Here is a 17,738-nt window from a genome sequence, read left to right as displayed (position 1 = left end):
TCCAGTACCCCAAGTGTGGAGATAACGACACCTTCTGGTGCTCCAAGAGAAGTGAAAACGTCCCTACTGCCGATTTGCTTGGGAGCATACACTGTAATGTCAATCTTAATTAGCAAGACAATGTTTTAAGAGGAAATACAAATCGTGAAAATAAAACTACGACAAGCAATCAATCGTGAGGTAAACTGATCGATAAAGAAAGTGTTCAGAGGAGATTTTGTTGGTGAAAAATCAATTCAAAATAAAAGGTGGAAAATGTTCAACACCGGTCAATGCAATTATAGTCATGCCACTTTGATGAAACACAACGATTCTTCAGCTTTTTAAAAATGTTCAAAATTTAATTAAAAACGTACACCTTGAAAGTTGATACAGTGATATCATTTTTATTTCGCCATCAACACAAGTTTCGGTGACTTTTGTGAAGAGTTCCTTTGGTGAAATTCTGAGGTCAAATATTTAATTTCACCGGTCTTTCCTTTTTTTTTGAGGCAATATTTGGATCAAACATATACAATGTTTAAACTTCAAGTAATCGTGTTCATCAATGTCTCTATTCACCTTTGGAGCTTTGGTTTATTTTGGGGGGTGTGTTTTTAAATGAATTTCACCGCAAACAGAGCACAGAGCACGTGCTTAAGCGATTCTTTCCGTGGCACGTTCAGACCCTTTTTTGGCGGGTCTTCATCCTATCTACATTCGGTGCTTGTAAAAATCTAACGTTGTCCTTTTTTTGGAAGGGTTTCGCTAAAGAAAAATCCAAACGAATGAAAATGTCCGAAAGTGCATGCTTCTTTGAACGCATTGTATAAAGAAGAACACATAATTCAATCTGTTTTATAAGAAGAGCAACGAAGGAGCTGAACTTTTTGTGTTAACTTAATTTCTAACTACGTCGCGAGTCCATTGGCTGTAGACTCTGTTGTAGAATGTTAACTTTAAGAATTGTTCCTCTTATTGGCGTGCATAAAAATGTTCTTTGCACAACAAACAAACAATACTGTGAAAGCTTATCGCGCAGTAAGGTGTGTATGTTGAGTGTTTAAAATACTCATCTTGAAAAGAAAGAAGAAAGAGAGATAGCTACACGAGATAAGCGTCGATATAAAAAGCTGTTTGGAGTTTTTTGCTACTTTAGTTGTTATTTATACTTCACAAACTAACATCATGGCGAAACGAGTCATTTTTGCTTTGCTATTATTGTACATTGAACAAGGTAAACAGTACACTTATACAGTAAAGTGAACGGCTTACAATTTATATAACTATTTCAGCACTATCCTTTCAGTGCTATGCATGCTTAAGCTATGTGAGTTTCGCTGATTGTGACAGCAAAGCCACCAAGGTGGATTGTGACACACTGAAACCTGACCTTCCATGGATTCCCGAATTGAATGGAACATTTGCTTGCGGCATGGGAAGTGGCAGTAGTCCGAACGGGAAAAGTTTCATCAAAACGTGCGTTCCTAAAATGTCGGAGACAGAATTTTGCGCATTGCTTACATCGGAAACGGTCGGCGGTACCGTAGACGTCTGTAAAGTATGCACCGAGAACCTGTGCAACAAGGGCCCTGAACAGGAAGGGTTGACGGCCGCTTTACTCTTGTTAACCGTTGGTTTATTGTTGCGCGTGCAAAGTGTCCCTGTGGTGTAGTGTTTGTGTTTAGGTTGTGATCAAATCAAGGGACATTTTGAAGAATATTTCATCGACTAATAAAAAAAATAAAAATTATTTTAATTTCATTAGATACTACGCAATTGAAACGGAAATTCGCTTGATATATCACAACCAGAATGATGGAAAAATTAGTAAAAATGAATTTTGAAATTTCATGTCAAATCTGTTTCACAAATTGGAGTTATTTTCGTCATTTTATCCAAAATTTTGCTACAGCCATTAGGTCACGACGAGCGAAAGACATTAACTAGGTATAAAAACATCATAATAAGAATTGATTACACAGGCACACATTTGGTACAATATCACTTTTTGCATTGTTAGCGAAAAAGACTGGACACGAGCAAAATAATGGCCAAAACATACCTCAAAGCCATCGGCCATCGGGTGCGGAATAGTGGCGGATATAGGGTCTTGTTTCAGCATAACAAAAAGCGCAACGATCCACTGTGCAGTGATTGTACGGTTTTTGTACACAAAATGGGTTTCGGCTAAAGTGGTTAAAAATACATGAATATGCAAATTTTCTGCAACGGACGTGGTGGGGGCTGAGAGAAGTGGCTTATTCGTGGACTCGTGGATTCCACCGGAATCGCCGCGGGAAGACGCAAATGGCAAGGATAATGAAAAGCACACATACATAAAATCTGTTACACTTCACTTTGACCTTCGCGCTAGTCACACCCGTTTGCTCACAATGTCCCACCCCCCACCCCCCCAAAACCCCGCTCCCTTCCACATACGCGCACTGTCAGCATAAGTGTTCCGAAGGGTCACGACGTGTAACAAAAACCCCCTATACGGGAACGACGTGATGAATGCTGCAGCCACATGAAGTAACACTTGGGTACCAGCACTTTTCGCATCCCTCGAGGCCTTACTTCCACCAGCCAGTACAGTAGCACACGTTTCACAGTGCTTGCGGGTTGGCCGACTGGGACTTGAAGCACTGTTATAAATTTCATAACTTTCCTTTCGATGATGTACTTGCGGTAGAAACACTATATTTCGAAACATTACAGTTATGTGAAAGTTATCCAATGTGGGGAGGTTCTATGGTGCGCTTGAAAGTGTTTCATTGTATGTTTGCTCATCGTGACAGGATGACGTCGGTGCAGGAATCTAAACAAATATGCAAAATCCAAACCGAACAACTTGGTTTTAATGTCACAAATAAAGATATATAGAATGCCCACCGTACTACGTTACGACAGTACGAATGAGGATTTAATGGCGTTACATTCCACTACAGTACCCAATTGATAGGAAGTTTTGCCGACTTTGCTTACTGTCATCAGAAAGTTATTGAGCAGAAAGACAATCAATACTTTCCATGCCTTCCCGACCAATTTTCCATTAATGTCTTCTAACGTAATATTCACCCGTTGCCGAAGTTGTTCCCGATGTCGTAAAAGACAAATGGATTTCCCCTCGTACTGGAGTGTGCATGACGTCGAGCTTTTACAGATTATGTCTAAGAGATTTTATCTTCTTGTAAGCGAGCGAATGTATGTACACCAAGTTTGTTTGTTTGACATCGAAAAGATTGATTGGAACGAAAGTCTCTTTATTTTGGAAAAGAAATAAGAATAAAAAAAACCTTGGTTAGGCTGAAACAATTTCCAAGAAAGGATTGGCGAAAATGTATTTTTTTTGGTCTCCTCAAGAATATTATTATTTATTTTCCGAAGAAATTGGTACATAAAATATTGCATTTTCAATTCGCAGGTGAACGATTGATTCAGTATGCCAGCGAAAATCTGGTTACTGAAATCTTGATTCATCCACAAGTCAACACCTTCATCCAGTGTATCCGGAATCTGCTGAGTAGCTTCACTCGGCACCGTCACATCATCCATACGGGCTACACGTTCTCAGGAAATGGATCGTGGATATTACAGGTAAGAATGCTTTGTGACTTGTTTTCCTTTTCGTTTAAAATAATAAAATTGTCAACAACCAAATTTTGCACATCTTCAAATGGGGAAAAGAATTACACATGAATGCTTTTGATCAGTGATTTCATTGCCGGAGAGTAATTTAAAGCTAACTTTTTTTGACGCCCTTTTGTGTTCTACTTTAGGACGGGACATTTTCAGTGATGGATTTCATGGAGGCATTCCAAGAGCACGAGGTACAGCGCGTACTTCGCGCCTATCCTGAGACGATCACTATGGATATACATTGTGCTCCTGTAGGGCAATGGCACACGATCCAGGAAAAGTCCTTCTCGCGACTTTGCCAGATTCGCTTGAATCCAGTGGACGTACTGAGCTCGGGCAGTGAAAAATTGAATGGCTTTGTCGGTAAGTAATTGACGATATAATATTTCATTGACGATTTCATGTGTTGCAAGTTCATGTGCTTCTTCTGCAGCCTATTTATCGTCGATGATCATACCGACGGAAATTTCCGAGCTGTTGGAAAGCTCCGACGTTGTTGGAAACATCCGCTTCAGCCATCCAACTTTGTACGTCTTCCCAGGAGGTCAGGGAGATGCTGCCCTTTTCGGAATCAACGGCTTCAATATGTTAGGTAATTCAGGCACATGATGTTACAACTTCAATTGGCAAGTAAACTATACACTAACAATATCTAAACAAATGTCTCCTCTTCCTGTAGTTGATGGAGGCTTCAGCCGTAAATCTTGCTTCTGGGATTTTGTCCGCCATCTAGATCGTCTAGATGCGGTACTGATGACACGCATCAATAATACCAACATCAAGGGCATTTCATCCGTAGTAGAGCGCAAGAGCGAAGCGCACGTCTACCCTCAGATAGGACACTTTTTCTGCAATATTCCCGAGCGCAAAGGATTGCCCAGTCCAGACGGAGATAAGGACCGCGATCCGCTGTTGGTGGATATACTACAGGAGGGTCACCAAATCGTCACGAACCTGAAGTCGTTGAACTTGAAGGCACAAAACTGTTATCGCGATGTGGAACCGATCAATCTGTATCATAAAGTTGGCCATGGAACGCTCGATATGTACGTCATCAGTCCGGCACGAGACTCTCGTGAGGTGAAGGACTTTCTCGCTCGATGGGCCGCCGCTGACCAACGTCTGTTTACGAAGGAGACAAAGGACGGCAAAGATTTTGCCTTTCCACTACAGAATCTCATCTCCATTTGTGCTCTGCTAGTGTGGACACCGGCAAATCCGGAAGACAATATAACACGCATTCTTTTTCCGGGTTCAGCACCTGAGTATAAGATACTCGAAGGATTGGAAAAAATGAAGAATGTGGAGTTTATGCGACAACCAGTATGCCCAGTCAAATCGATCGCTGCAAATCTATCCACACCAGTGTTAGTTACGAAAAAGTCACTCAAATCGGCCTCCACTGATCGGATTATATCAGACGCGTTACATCCGTCCAAGCCAAAGGACAACAAACTTATCGATAACAAAATGAGAATGATGGCTGCCGATAATAAACTTGCTGCGGATGGAATGGACAGCTCAGCGGACGAGATCAAGATGGAAAAACAACTATCGAAGGCGCCTGGTACCACCACAGTTGCTTCTGCCAAGATGGAAAGCAAACCGAAAGCTATTCGTTCTGGCAGACCAATGGCCATGTCCGAGAAGAAGCTTGACAACAAGAAGATGGAACAGCAACAGCAGCAAGACGAAAAGAAGGATTCCATCTCGGACGTTAGCTCCGATAAGGAAGATGTGTTGTCAACTGACAAATCTAAACCATTGGCAGTAGATAGTGAAAAGAGCCTCGACGAAGCGCCAGATGCACAAGAGAAAAAGGAGGAAGTAGATTCAGCGAAACCTGATCTTGATGCAAAAGAAAAGAAAAAAGATGATGCTGCCTCTCCTGCCGGAGCCGACACCGGAGGCATGGTGACAAAAGCCACCAGAAAGCCACCCACATCGCGCACAGTTACATCATCGTCGGCTAGATCAAAGATTGACACAACGAGTAAAACGTCCAAAACACCGGCAGACCGAAAGCCCGCAGTAAAGAAACAAGCAGAAGCGAATAAATCATCACCAACAACTCCGAAGAAAACCAGCTCAATCGAATCTAAGCTAACCAACGGAAGTGCCACTAAAGCAGAACAAGGAGAAGACATCAAAAAAGCTGCTAGCAAGACAACTGCTTCTAAAACGGGTCCCTTGATAGGCACAAAACCGGGTAAATCTAGTCCAAAAGCAACCCCTGCTAAGAGTGCCAAGGATGAAAACAACCGGAAAGTTCTCGAGGCGAGACAACGCCCTATAATGGCGGCTAAGCGTGAGGCTCGAAAGGAACTCGATAAGAAAGACACTCATCCATCAAAGCAAACTGAACGCAAACCTATCTCACGTCGACCGAAGGGTACCGTCACGACATCTTCCAGTGCTGCAACAGCCGGTGGTAGTCCAGTGAAGGCTAAGAAGGTGTTGAAATCCGAAAAAGACGCCGTCATCAGAAAGGCTAAGCTAGATAAGAACGGTACAACGGATTCTAGTCTCGTTTCGACGCCTAGTGCAGATGAAGGAGGCGTTCCAGTGTCCAAGCGTCCGGCAGGTGTCGCTCCTTCAGACGCTGTTCCTGGCGATAGCGATACACTGGAGGCGATCAAGAAACAGCAACAACTAGCGGAGCTGAAGGAAGAACAAGAAGCAGTTCGTGAGATTGAAGCCGTATTTAATCGCGATTCAGCTGCTCAGAAGGCTCTCAAACACCGAGAACTGGCACTGACTGAAGAACATCGCGAGGTACAAGACAGTGCCACCGAACCGGAGGAAGAAGAGGAATATCTCATCATCGAAAAGGAAGAGCAGTACACCGAGGACTCGATCAATGAGCCAGAAAGCAGTGCCACTAAGGAGGAAGAAATTCAGAAGCACCAACGTGATTCCCAGGAATCTGAAAAACGTAAACGCGACAGTTTGGAGGAAGAGAAAGAGGAGAAGGTGGATGCGATTAAGATTGTTGGTCAGGCTGTGGCTGCGGCTGAAGTTGTTGAAAGCGAAAAGGCTGATGATGACCAACCGCAACAGGAGGAAGGCGTAGTCCAAGCAAGCGCTCCGGCGGAAGAGGAGCTGGATGACCAGGATCGAGAAATTCAGGAAAAGCTTTCACCCAAACATAAACAAGAGCTCGAAGAGGAAGTGCAGGACATTATCGCTTCGGCCAAGGAGATCGCTAAATCCAAAATGGAAACCTCTATGGACGGTTTGAAGACGGAGGAGATCTCCTCCATCAGTCCCGATGAAAAGATGAGCAGCACGAAAAAGACCAGCGATACTCGTGATGAGGAACAGGAACCAATAGGCCATCCGAAGGATCACATCGATCCACCGCATCATGAGAGTCACCATGAGGAGCGTGTATCAGCCACTGTCGAATCTGGGGCAACCACGACAGCTCCAACTCTTCCAGAAGACGAACGCATACCGTTAGACGAGATTAAGGAAGATCTCGTAATCGAGGAGAAACATGTCAAGGAAGAAACGAAGGAAGTTGAAGTGACCTCGGCAGTAGCGGTTGCTGCTGCAACAACAATCCCAACCGAACAACCAACAGGACCTGATGCAGCTACAGAAATTGTAGCCACAGCAGCCGCTCCATTGCAAACCGTTTACGAACCGCTAGAACGACCAACTCCGGCAAAGATGCAGTTCAGTGCACAGCAAGCGCACATGCGAGACGTGGTGAAAACACCGGATGAGGTAGCGGATCTACCCGTGCACGAAGAGGCCGATCTCGAGGAGGATTATGGTGAAGATAAGGATAAAGATAGTAAAGAGGACGAGGATAAGGATCGTGATACGAAAGAAAAGCCAGAGGAAGAACCCGTCGTCGCAGTCTCTACGACAACGGTAGCATCCACATTGGCGGCGATAGAGACTGATGCTAAGCAACTTGAGAAGACTGATGATGAAAGGCATGTAGTGGATAAGTCAGTTGAAAGTGATAAACCATGTGATACGGCGAGCAAGGCAACTGAAGTGAAGGAGGTGTTCGAAAAAGTTGAACGAGACACTCGGCTGGACAAGCCACCAAAATCAGACGCACATGAAACAGAAGAACAGAATGCTTCGAAAGCAATGCCTACGGACGATGCTATCTTAAGAGACTTGGAGTCTCAAATTATCCCTGTGAATGATCAACCCGACACTGCACTCAAAGTACAGCAACAACATCAGATTAAACAAGAAAGCAAGACACCAACCGAAGACACGATTAAGCATGATGCGGATAATGATGATGAAGCCGAAAAAGTGCCAGTGGAAGAAGAACTGATCGTCGCGCAAAAAGTAGTACCTAAAGTTCCGCAACCGCCGCAAACTGTTACTTCAGTATTAGACGAGATCTGGCAATCCCCTGCAAAGGTTGAGGAAACCCCGGACGAGTTAAAACATCTGATCGATGACAAGACGAAAGGGACCGTGTCAGACTTTGTAGCCATCAAGGACACTATGGTAAAAAGTGTCGCAGAACAGAAGGAAGAAGTTATCGGTACCGTTACAGAAGAAGTCAAAGATATTGATTGCAAGGTCAAGGATTTAATTCAGGGCGCTGGAGAGGAGATTAAATTAATGGCTGTGCAAGCAGCAGGTGAAGTTGTGAAAGATTTAACTGACAAAACGGATGACGTGCTCGATAATTTGCAAGCTAAGACCAAACAAATGGATGACGAGTTGAAGGCGACCACTACAATCTTGGACACTAAAGTGGATTCGTTTGTACATGATGTTGCACAGGCTGCTACCAAAGTTGATGAAGCCCTGGTTACAATCGCGGACGAACAAAGCGAACTAGAAAAACTTTCGAAAGATCTCAAACAAGATGTAGTTAATCAGCTGGATATTACAAAACATCAGATCGAAGAGGACATCGCGAAAGAGGTAGAGAAAGTCCAAGAGAAAGCAAAGACTGGCATCAGTTCATTCTTCGGAAGTATTACAGAGGGCATAAAGAGTGGTATTGAGAAAATGGCAGATAAAGTGGAGCATAAAATCAAGGATAAAACCGACGAAGTTGAAGTGAAACTGCAACAAGTTACCGAGAAGATCGACAGTCTTCAAACGGAACGTAAATCGGAATCTGCCACTGTGAGTCAGCATGAATCAGGGCAATCATACGATCGGTTCGGTGGACCCTACGAACGAAGCTTTACGCAGGAGTTGCGTGAAACTCATATTACCACGGTTGATTCTCCAGTTACAGATGGAGATAAGCTGAGTATGGAGCTAAAATCAATGGTCAACATCCCGCATGACATCGACGAAGATAAAGAACTTGAAGAGCTGGAGGCCAACAAAAACTTAGGTACGTTCGTTATCGAAGACATTAAGTATAGTGCTTTTGAGGATGCTAATCTACGGGAGATTAAAGAGGAAGAAGAGGAAGACCGTGTCTCACCGCCGCAAGGTGGTTCGGAAAAGCTGGGTCCGTCTGTAGGCATGATGCCGCCACGGGCACGAACCCCCGAAGATGTAGCTAAAATAGTGGCCAATGTAGCGGAAGTGCTGAAGTCTGACAAAGATTTGGAGGAAATTATCCCTGGTTTTGATCCAAATGAGCTGGAGCGTAAGCTTTCACAAGGCGCTGCTCGCGAAGAGGATGTAGGCACTGTTCAACGAATGCTCGTCACGGCCAGCAGTGAGGATGGAGGTGAAGAAACAGTTATCTGTGCTGATGGCACTATCACATTCTCAAAGTCAGCTACTCCCGAACCGTTGCAGGGTTCAGGTACAACTACCCCTGAAATTAAGGTGCAGGAAGAAAACGAGGAAGAGGAGGACGAGGCTGAGAAATCTATCGAAGGCCACGGTCTTATCTTTACGAAAGATACTACTGACATCAAGCCAACAATGGAAGAAAAGAGTAGCCCAGCATCGTCGGGCAAATCCTCACCCGATCTAAAAACATCTCCCACCTCGATAGAAGAAAAAGATAAACACGAACTACCTGAGAAGGTGGTTCAGGTAGAAACTGCCAAGTCTAAATCTCAAGAAGCTACTATTGGTATGTTAGGTGACATTCGTAAGGAATCTTTAGTAGATCACCACACAGACGAACAAATTGATGATACAAGAAGAGAATCAGCCATCAGCACGTTCAGTGAACGAGACTACACAAAAGATGAAAGCTCGTTCGTCGATGAGCGTGATTCGTCTCGTGCGCATTCAATCTCAAGCCACATCAGTGATCTCAAAGAAGATCCTGCGGACCTCAAATCAGTGGCGGACTTTTTGAAGGAAGCTGACAAAGACCATGATCAAGTATTTGTGGACACGGATGACAAGACGAAAGAACTCTCTAGTCCTGAATCAATTACAAGCCAAAAAACAGTTTCGGAGAAGGAACCTCCTAGCCTTGACGCAATGAAAGAAACAGCGGCAATCCTAACAAGTGAATCTAACAAGCTAACGGACCCTACGCATTCAAAACAATCAAGCGAAGCAGAGGTATTTTCTCGTCCAGATTCTCCTGCCAGCGTAGGAGATGCGTCCTCACAAGTGGCATCACTACAACAAGATAAAGAAAAGTCAGATGATGAACGCATTATCCCCACACTACAAAAGTTAAAAGAATCTGCATCATTGGATCTAGCAGAAGAACAACAAGAAACAACTGAATTTTCACGACCAGAGTCGCCAGATAGTGGTAAGGACGTTTCTCGGCCAGCATCCGCAGCCGAGCAAGATCAATCGCGACCTGCTTCAGCTGCTAGTGGACCCGCCGATAAGGCTCCTGCTGAGAAGTCTGTAGACCTGAAGGCCGAGACCAAGGAAGATTCCCGACCTGCTTCAGCTGCTAGTGGACCCACAGATAAGGCTCCTTCTGAGAAATCGATCGACCTGAAGTCAGACATTAAGGAAGAATCACGACCTACTTCAGCTGCTAGTGGACCCGCCGATAAATCTCCTTCTGAGAAGTCGGTCGATCTGAAGGCCGAGACAAAGGAACAATCGCGACCTGCTTCAGCTGCTAGTGGACCCACAGATAAATCTCCTTCTGAGAAGTCTGTAGATCTGAAGGCCGAGACCAAGGAAGAATCGCGACCTGCTTCAGCTGCTAGTGGACCCGCCGATAAAGCTCCTTCTGAGAAGTCGGTCGATCTGAAACCAGACACCAAGGAAGAATCGCGACCTGCTTCAGCTGCTAGTGGACCAGCCGATAAGGCTCCTTCTGAGAAGTCGATCGATCTTAAGGCAGACACCAAGGAAGAATCGCGACCTGCTTCAGCTGCTAGTGGACCCACAGATAAGGCTCCTTCTGAGAAGTCGGTTGATCTGAAGGCCGAGACCAAGGAAGAATCGCGACCTGCTTCAGCTGCTAGTGGACCCACAGATAAGGCTTCTTCTGAGAAGTCGGTCGATCTGAAGGCCGAGACAAAGGAAGAATCGCGACCTGCTTCAGCTGCTAGTGGAGCCGCCGATAAAGCTCCTTCTGAGAAGTCGGTCGATCTGAAACCAGACACCAAGGAAGAATCGCGACCTGCTTCAGCTGCTAGTGGACCCGCCGATAAGGCTCCTTCTGAGAAGTCGATCGATCTTAAGGCAGACACCAAGGAAGAATCGCGACCTGCTTCAGCTGCTAGTGGACCCACAGATAAGGCTCCTTCTGAGAAGTCGGTTGATCTGAAGGCCGAGACCAAGGAAGATTCCCGACCTGCTTCAGCTGCTAGTGGACCCACAGATAAGGCTCCTTCTGAGAAATCGATCGACCTGAAGTCAGACATTAAGGAAGAATCACGACCTACTTCAGCTGCTAGTGGACCCGCCGATAAGGCTCCTTCTGAGAAGTCGGTTGATCTGAAGGCCGAGACCAAGGAAGAATCGCGACCTGCTTCAGCTGCTAGTGGACCCACAGATAAATCTCCTTCTGAGAAGTCTGTAGATCTGAAGGCCGAGACCAAGGAAGAATCACGACCTGCTTCAGCTGCTAGTGGAGCCGCCGATAAAGCTCCTTCTGAGAAGTCGGTCGATCTGAAACCAGACACCAAGGAAGAATCGCGACCTGCTTCAGCTGCTAGTGGACCAGCCGATAAGGCTCCTTCTGAGAAGTCGATCGATCTTAAGGCAGACACCAAGGAAGAATCGCGACCTGCTTCAGCTGCTAGTGGACCCACAGATAAGGCTCCTTCTGAGAAGTCGGTTGATCTGAAGGCCGAGACCAAGGAAGAATCGCGACCTGCTTCAGCTGCTAGTGGACCCACAGATAAGGCTTCTTCTGAGAAGTCGGTCGATCTGAAGGCCGAGACCAAGGAAGAATCGCGACCTGCTTCAGCTGCTAGTGGACCCGCAGATAAGGCTCCTTCTGAGAAGTCGGTCGATCTGAAGGCAGACACCAAGGAAGAATCGCGACCTGCTTCAGCTGCTAGTGGACCAGCCGATAAGGCTCCTTCTGAGAAGTCGGTCGATCTGAAGCCAGACACCAAGGAAGAATCGCGACCTGCTTCAGCTGCTAGTGGACCCACAGATAAGGCTCCTTCTGAGAAGTCGATCGATCTTAAGGCAGACACCAAGGAAGAATCGCGACCTGCTTCAGCTGCTAGTGGACCCACAGATAAGGCTCCTTCTGAGAAGTCTGTCGATCTGAAGGCTGAGACCAAGGAAGATTCCCGACCTGCTTCAGCTGCTAGTGGACCGACAGATAAGGCTCCTTCTGAGAAGTCGGTCGATCTGAAGCCAGACACCAAGGAAGAATCACGACCTGCTTCAGCTGCTAGTGGACCCACAGACAAGGCTCCTTCTGAGAAGTCGATTGATCTGAAGGCCGAGACCAAGGAAGAATCGCGACCTGCTTCAGCTGCTAGTGGACCCACAGATAAGGCTTCTTCTGAGAAGTCGATCGATCTGAAGGCCGAGACAAAGGAAGAATCGCGACCTGCTTCAGCTGCTAGTGGACCCACAGATAAGGCTCCTTCTGAGAAGTCTGTAGATCTGAAGGCCGAGACCAAGGAAGAATCGCGACCTGCTTCAGCTGCTAGTGGACCCGCCGATAAAGCTCCTTCTGAGATGTCGATCGATCTTAAGGCAGACACCAAGGAAGAATCGCGACCTGCTTCAGCTGCTAGTGGACCCGCTGATAAGGCTCCTTCTGAGAAGTCGATCGATCTTAAGGCAGACACCAAGGAAGAATCGCGACCTGCTTCGGCTGCTAGTGGACCCACAGATAAGGCTCCTTCTGAGAAGTCGATCGATCTTAAGGCAGACACCAAGGAAGAATCGCGACCTGCTTCAGCTGCTAGTGGACCCACAGATAAGGCTCCTTCTGAGAAATCGGTCGATCTGAAGCCAGACACCAAGGAAGAATCGCGACCTGCTTCAGCTGCTAGTGGACCCACAGATAAGGCTCCTTCTGAGAAGTCTGTAGATCTGAAGGCCGAGACCAAGGAAGAATCGCGACCTGCTTCAGCTGCTAGTGGACCAGCCGATAAGGCTCCTTCTGAGAAGTCGATCGATCTTAAGGCAGACACCAAGGAAGAATCGCGACCTGCTTCGGCTGCTAGTGGACCCACAGATAAGGCTCCTTCTGAGAAGTCGATCGATCTTAAGGCAGACACCAAGGAAGAATCGCGACCTGCTTCAGCTGCTAGTGGACCCACAGATAAGGCTCCTTCTGAGAAATCGGTCGATCTGAAGCCAGACACCAAGGAAGAATCGCGACCTGCTTCAGCTGCTAGTGGACCCACACATAAGGCTCCTTCTGAAAAGTCTGTAGATCTGAAGGCCGAGACCAAGGAAGAATCGCGACCTGCTTCAGCTGCTAGTGGACCCGCAGATAAGGCTCCTTCTGAGAAGTCGATCGATCTTAAGGCAGACACCAAGGAAGAATCGCGACCTGCTTCAGCTGCTAGTGGACCCACAGATAAGGCTCCTTCTGAGAAGTCTGTAGATCTGAAGGCCGAGACCAAGGAAGAATCGCGACCTGCTTCAGCTGCTAGTGGACCCGCCGATAAGGCTCCTTCTGAGAAGTCGGTCGACCTGAAGGCTGAGACCAAGGAAGAATCACGACCTGCTTCAGCTGCTAGTGGAGCCGCCGATAAGGCTCCTTCTGAGAAGTCGGTCGATCTGAAGGCCGAGACCAAGGAAGAATCGCGACCTGCTTCAGCTGCTAGTGGACCCGACGATAAGGCTCCTTCTGAGAAGTCGGTCGATCTGAAGGCAGACACCAAGGAAGAATCGCGACCTGCTTCAGCTGCTAGTGGACCCACAGATAAGGCTCCTTCTGAGAAGTCTGTAGATCTGAAGGCCGAGACCAAGGAAGAATCGCGACCTGCTTCAGCTGCTAGTGGACCCGCCGATAAGGCTCCTTCTGAGAAGTCGGTCGATCTGAAGGCTGAGACCAAGGAAGAATCGCGACCTGCTTCAGCTGCTAGTGGACCCACAGATAAGGCTCCTTCTGAGAAGTCGGTCGATCTGAAGGCCGAGACCAAGGAAGAATCGCGACCTGCTTCAGCTGCTAGTGGACCCACAGATAAGGCTCCTTCTGAGAAGTCGGTCGATCTGAAGGCAGACACCAAGGAAGAATCGCGACCTGCTTCAGCTGCTAGTGGACCCGCAGATAAGGCTCCTTCTGAGAAGTCTGTAGATCTGAAGGCCGAGACCAAGGAAGAATCGCGACCTGCTTCAGCTGCTAGTGGACCCGCAGACAAGGCTCCTTCTGAGAAGTCTGTAGATCTGAAGCCAGACACCAAGGAAGAATCGCGACCTGCTTCAGCTGCTAGTGGGCCCGCAGATAAGGCTCTTTCTGAGAAGTCGGTCGATCTGAAGGCCGAGACCAAGGAAGAATCGCGACCTGCTTCAGCTGCTAGTGGATTCACAGATAAGGCTCCTTCTGAGAAGTCTGTTGACCTGAAGCCAGACACCAAGGAAGAATCGCGACCTGCTTCAGCTGCTAGTGGACCCGCCGATAAGGCTCCTTCTGAGAAGTCGGTCGATCTGAAGCCAGACACCAAGGAAGAATCGCGACCTGCATCAGCTGCTAGTGAACCCACAGATAAGACAGATTCGGTGCCTGTTACAGCTACTAGTGGACTAGCAGGTGTCGTAGTAGATCCTGATGAATTAGCTTCAAAGGAACATTCGAGGCCCGAATCAGTTGCTTCGAACAAATCTTTTATAATGGATTCTAAAAGTGGATTTGAAACCTCATCCGTTACGTCTTTTACGAAGTTCGAAGAATCTCTATCTCGCAGAGAATCATCGTCAAGAAAGGAAGAACAAGATGCCACTATGAGTGACGGCGATGAAGACAATATCGAAACAAAAGTTTGTATGAAAGAAACTCGCTCGAAATCCATGTCAGCCGTAGTCACATCTTCCGGACAGCGTTCAGGATTTGAAGGTGGTACTTTGGGAGTGCTAGAAGAATCGGTTATTGCTTCTCGTGACGATTTGGATATGATACGCAGTCCCCGGGATAGTGTCACTAAAATAGACCCTTCTTTCATTCCAAAACCAATGGAAAGCACGCTTAACAAGTCCTTCAAGCCATTGTTTGACGATAATCCACAATTTCCTGGCGAGAAAGATGATGCACATAAAAATGATACTGCCACCATGTTCCCGAAATGTGGGTTAGACAGTGCCGAAAGTCCTGACCATGGTGCTTCGATTGCTAAAGGCGTGGATCAGCTCCTGAAGGATACAGTCACCTCAATGAAGGAAATTGAAAAAATGACCTCCACAGTCATCTCATCCACGAAAACAGATGAATCGACGATCGAAAGTAAAACAACAGCAATGTGTAGTACCACCATCTCGGGAGCATTCCCAATGACAGGTGACAGTGGTAAATCCTCTCCTTACCTTGGAGAAAAATCACAGGAATCCAGCGCCAAATCAGTTAGTCCACTGCAAGACAAAGACTCACTTGAGGAGAGCACCACATCGTTGAACACGTTCATCGAGAAAGATAGCTTGTCAGAAAAGGCGTCTATCCAACTGCAACAGGTCTCAATTCGCATGAGTACACCTGGCGAATCTTCGATCAAAAGCTGCTCGACGACAGCTGAGAAGGGTACAGAAGAATTACTGTTCCCGGGCAGCAAAACACCACCGACAGCTCCAATCAGTCCGAACGTTGCCGCAAAGGAAAGCATAAATATATCTCAATCTCATTACGAATCTTCGGTCCTAGTTGGTTCAACCTCTGTTGCATCAGCGACAACCACGTTGGCGACCTCTGCTATGACAACAACTATGCCGACCGCGCCCAAGGACGATGCATCTGGTGTTTCAACACCTAAAGAGTCTGTACCATCTGGCAAGTCGAGCCCGGGGCTGATGTCCGTGCACACGCAAGGTAGTACGGACAGTGCTTCCAAATCGATCAACTTGGGCCACAGCAGTTCAGGTATTGAGACATCAGATTCATCGCCGAAGCCAACATCGCCCTTTCCGAAGGTGGTCGTCGACACGCTGAAACTTGCGGACGAAGCAAAGACCACCTCCGGCATGAGCACACCGGACATGACGCGTTCGTCAACGCCAGACATGGTCGACTCACAGATTGAGCGTATCGCCACAACTAGTGCAGAAAAGGGTGACTCTCAGACAACTGTCACGACTACAACGACGACTACAAAGACCACGACGTACATCATCAAGGATGGGCAGAAGATTGAAGTGGACACCAACGTGCACAGTGATACAGTAAGCAAAACTGAAACACAGCAACCGGATGCTTCCACAATCACTCCCGCAGGAGTAACATCCTCTATTACGACGTATGTAATCAAGGATGGCCAAAAGGTCGAAGTGGACAGCAATATCCGTAGCGATGTACAAACCTCCGAAGCAATCGCTGCGGCAAAACCATCAGCTCCCAGCCAACTCACTTTGGCTGGAACCGAAGAGCGCAGTTTCACCGAAGACTATGATGAAAAAGATGTATTATCACCGCGATCAGATATATCCTCCGGGCAGGCGTCGCGCATTGTAGCCGGATGGCATGATGACGACGTGCCTGGTTCACCCATGAGCGTAACTTCACAAGCTCCGTTGTCGCCCAGCACTAAATACACCTACGATTATGACCTACAGCACTCCAGCTCGGGTGTAAGCAAGAAGTCCGATATCGAAATCGATCAAGATAGCCAGGATGACATTGTACCGCCTCAGTATGGAAGCGAAGAGGCGAAAACGGCCATTCCCATCACTTCCAGTTACAAGCCGGACCCGATGAGCACTTCATTCTACGGACAGCTGCCAGAAGTTCCGTCGAGTATGACGATGACATCCAGCACTACTCGTTCGATTCCAATTCCGATTACTGGTACAACGAAAGGCTTTTCCAAACCATACGTCGAATATGCATCCAGCGGAGATAGCAGTGTCGATTCCACTCACAAACCGTCCATGACCGGCGATCGTAAATACCTGGACGAAGCGGACTTGGACTTTGAAAAAGCATTTAGCAGTGCAAGCAGCACTAAGATGGATGATTTAATGACCACTTCAATGCATTTTTCAAGTGAGAAGGAGTTTATGGCAGCAACAACCACGGCCACTAGTCTGGCACAAGCGCAAAAAATGGAAATGGACTTCACTTCCACAGGACTTCCGTCGTCAGTGACAACTACTCTAACGGGGGCACAGCCGAGTGCAACCGTCGCACAGTCGCAACCGTCACAACCACCACAAACCCAAGCGCAATCACAATCAACTCATCCAACTGCACAGTCCACCAGCTCGTCTTCGGCGGAAACAAAGAGTGTGCTTGATTCGTGGGGAAAGCCACTGGGACTTCCATCGCCAGCTCCAATGACAGCCGATGATAACAAAACGACTCCGAAAAAGGAACGTCGCATGCTGATGAGCAAAACGAAGCTGAACAATGAGAAGAACCTTCGTAAGCGAGCCGAATCGCCAACAAAGGCGAAAAAGTCCACTAGTCCCGTCTATGTAGACCTGTCATACGTGCCACATCACGGCAACTCGTACTACGCGAACGTGGAATTCTTCAAGCGAGTTCGAGCCCGATACTATGTATTCTCCGGTACCGAACCGAGCCGGGAGGTGTACAATGCCCTACTGGAGGCCAAACAAACATGGGAAGATAAAGAATTAGGTACGTATTTGTTAACCCCAGCATG

The 17,738-nt window shown here is 47.0% G+C and overlaps 2 protein-coding genes across 2 annotated transcripts in view; both read left to right on the top strand.

Annotated features, from left to right (window-relative positions):
* The window catches only part of LOC125760698 (microtubule-associated protein futsch), a 43,690-nt gene that overhangs the window by 21,096 nt on the left and 4,856 nt on the right, over positions 1-17,738 (top strand). Inside the window, exons 3-6 of the mRNA XM_049421071.1 lie at positions 3,407-3,579; positions 3,762-3,984; positions 4,055-4,213; positions 4,301-17,713. Of these exons, the coding sequence (XP_049277028.1) occupies positions 3,407-3,579; positions 3,762-3,984; positions 4,055-4,213; positions 4,301-17,713 (13,968 nt within the window). The remainder of the gene's footprint in view (positions 1-3,406; positions 3,580-3,761; positions 3,985-4,054; positions 4,214-4,300; positions 17,714-17,738) is intronic.
* LOC125760723 (uncharacterized) lies at positions 1,071-1,746 on the top strand. The gene is made up of 2 exons (XM_049421126.1): positions 1,071-1,216; positions 1,275-1,746. The coding sequence occupies exons 1-2, from the start codon at positions 1,168-1,170 to the stop codon at positions 1,652-1,654; spliced, it is 429 nt and encodes a 142-aa protein (XP_049277083.1). The 5' UTR covers positions 1,071-1,167; the 3' UTR covers positions 1,655-1,746.

The sequence above is a fragment of the Anopheles funestus genome, chromosome 2RL, assembly GCF_943734845.2.
Source record: "Anopheles funestus chromosome 2RL, idAnoFuneDA-416_04, whole genome shotgun sequence".
Taxonomy (NCBI): Eukaryota; Metazoa; Arthropoda; class Insecta; order Diptera; family Culicidae; genus Anopheles; species Anopheles funestus.
This window is presented reverse-complemented; position numbering and strand designations above follow the sequence as displayed.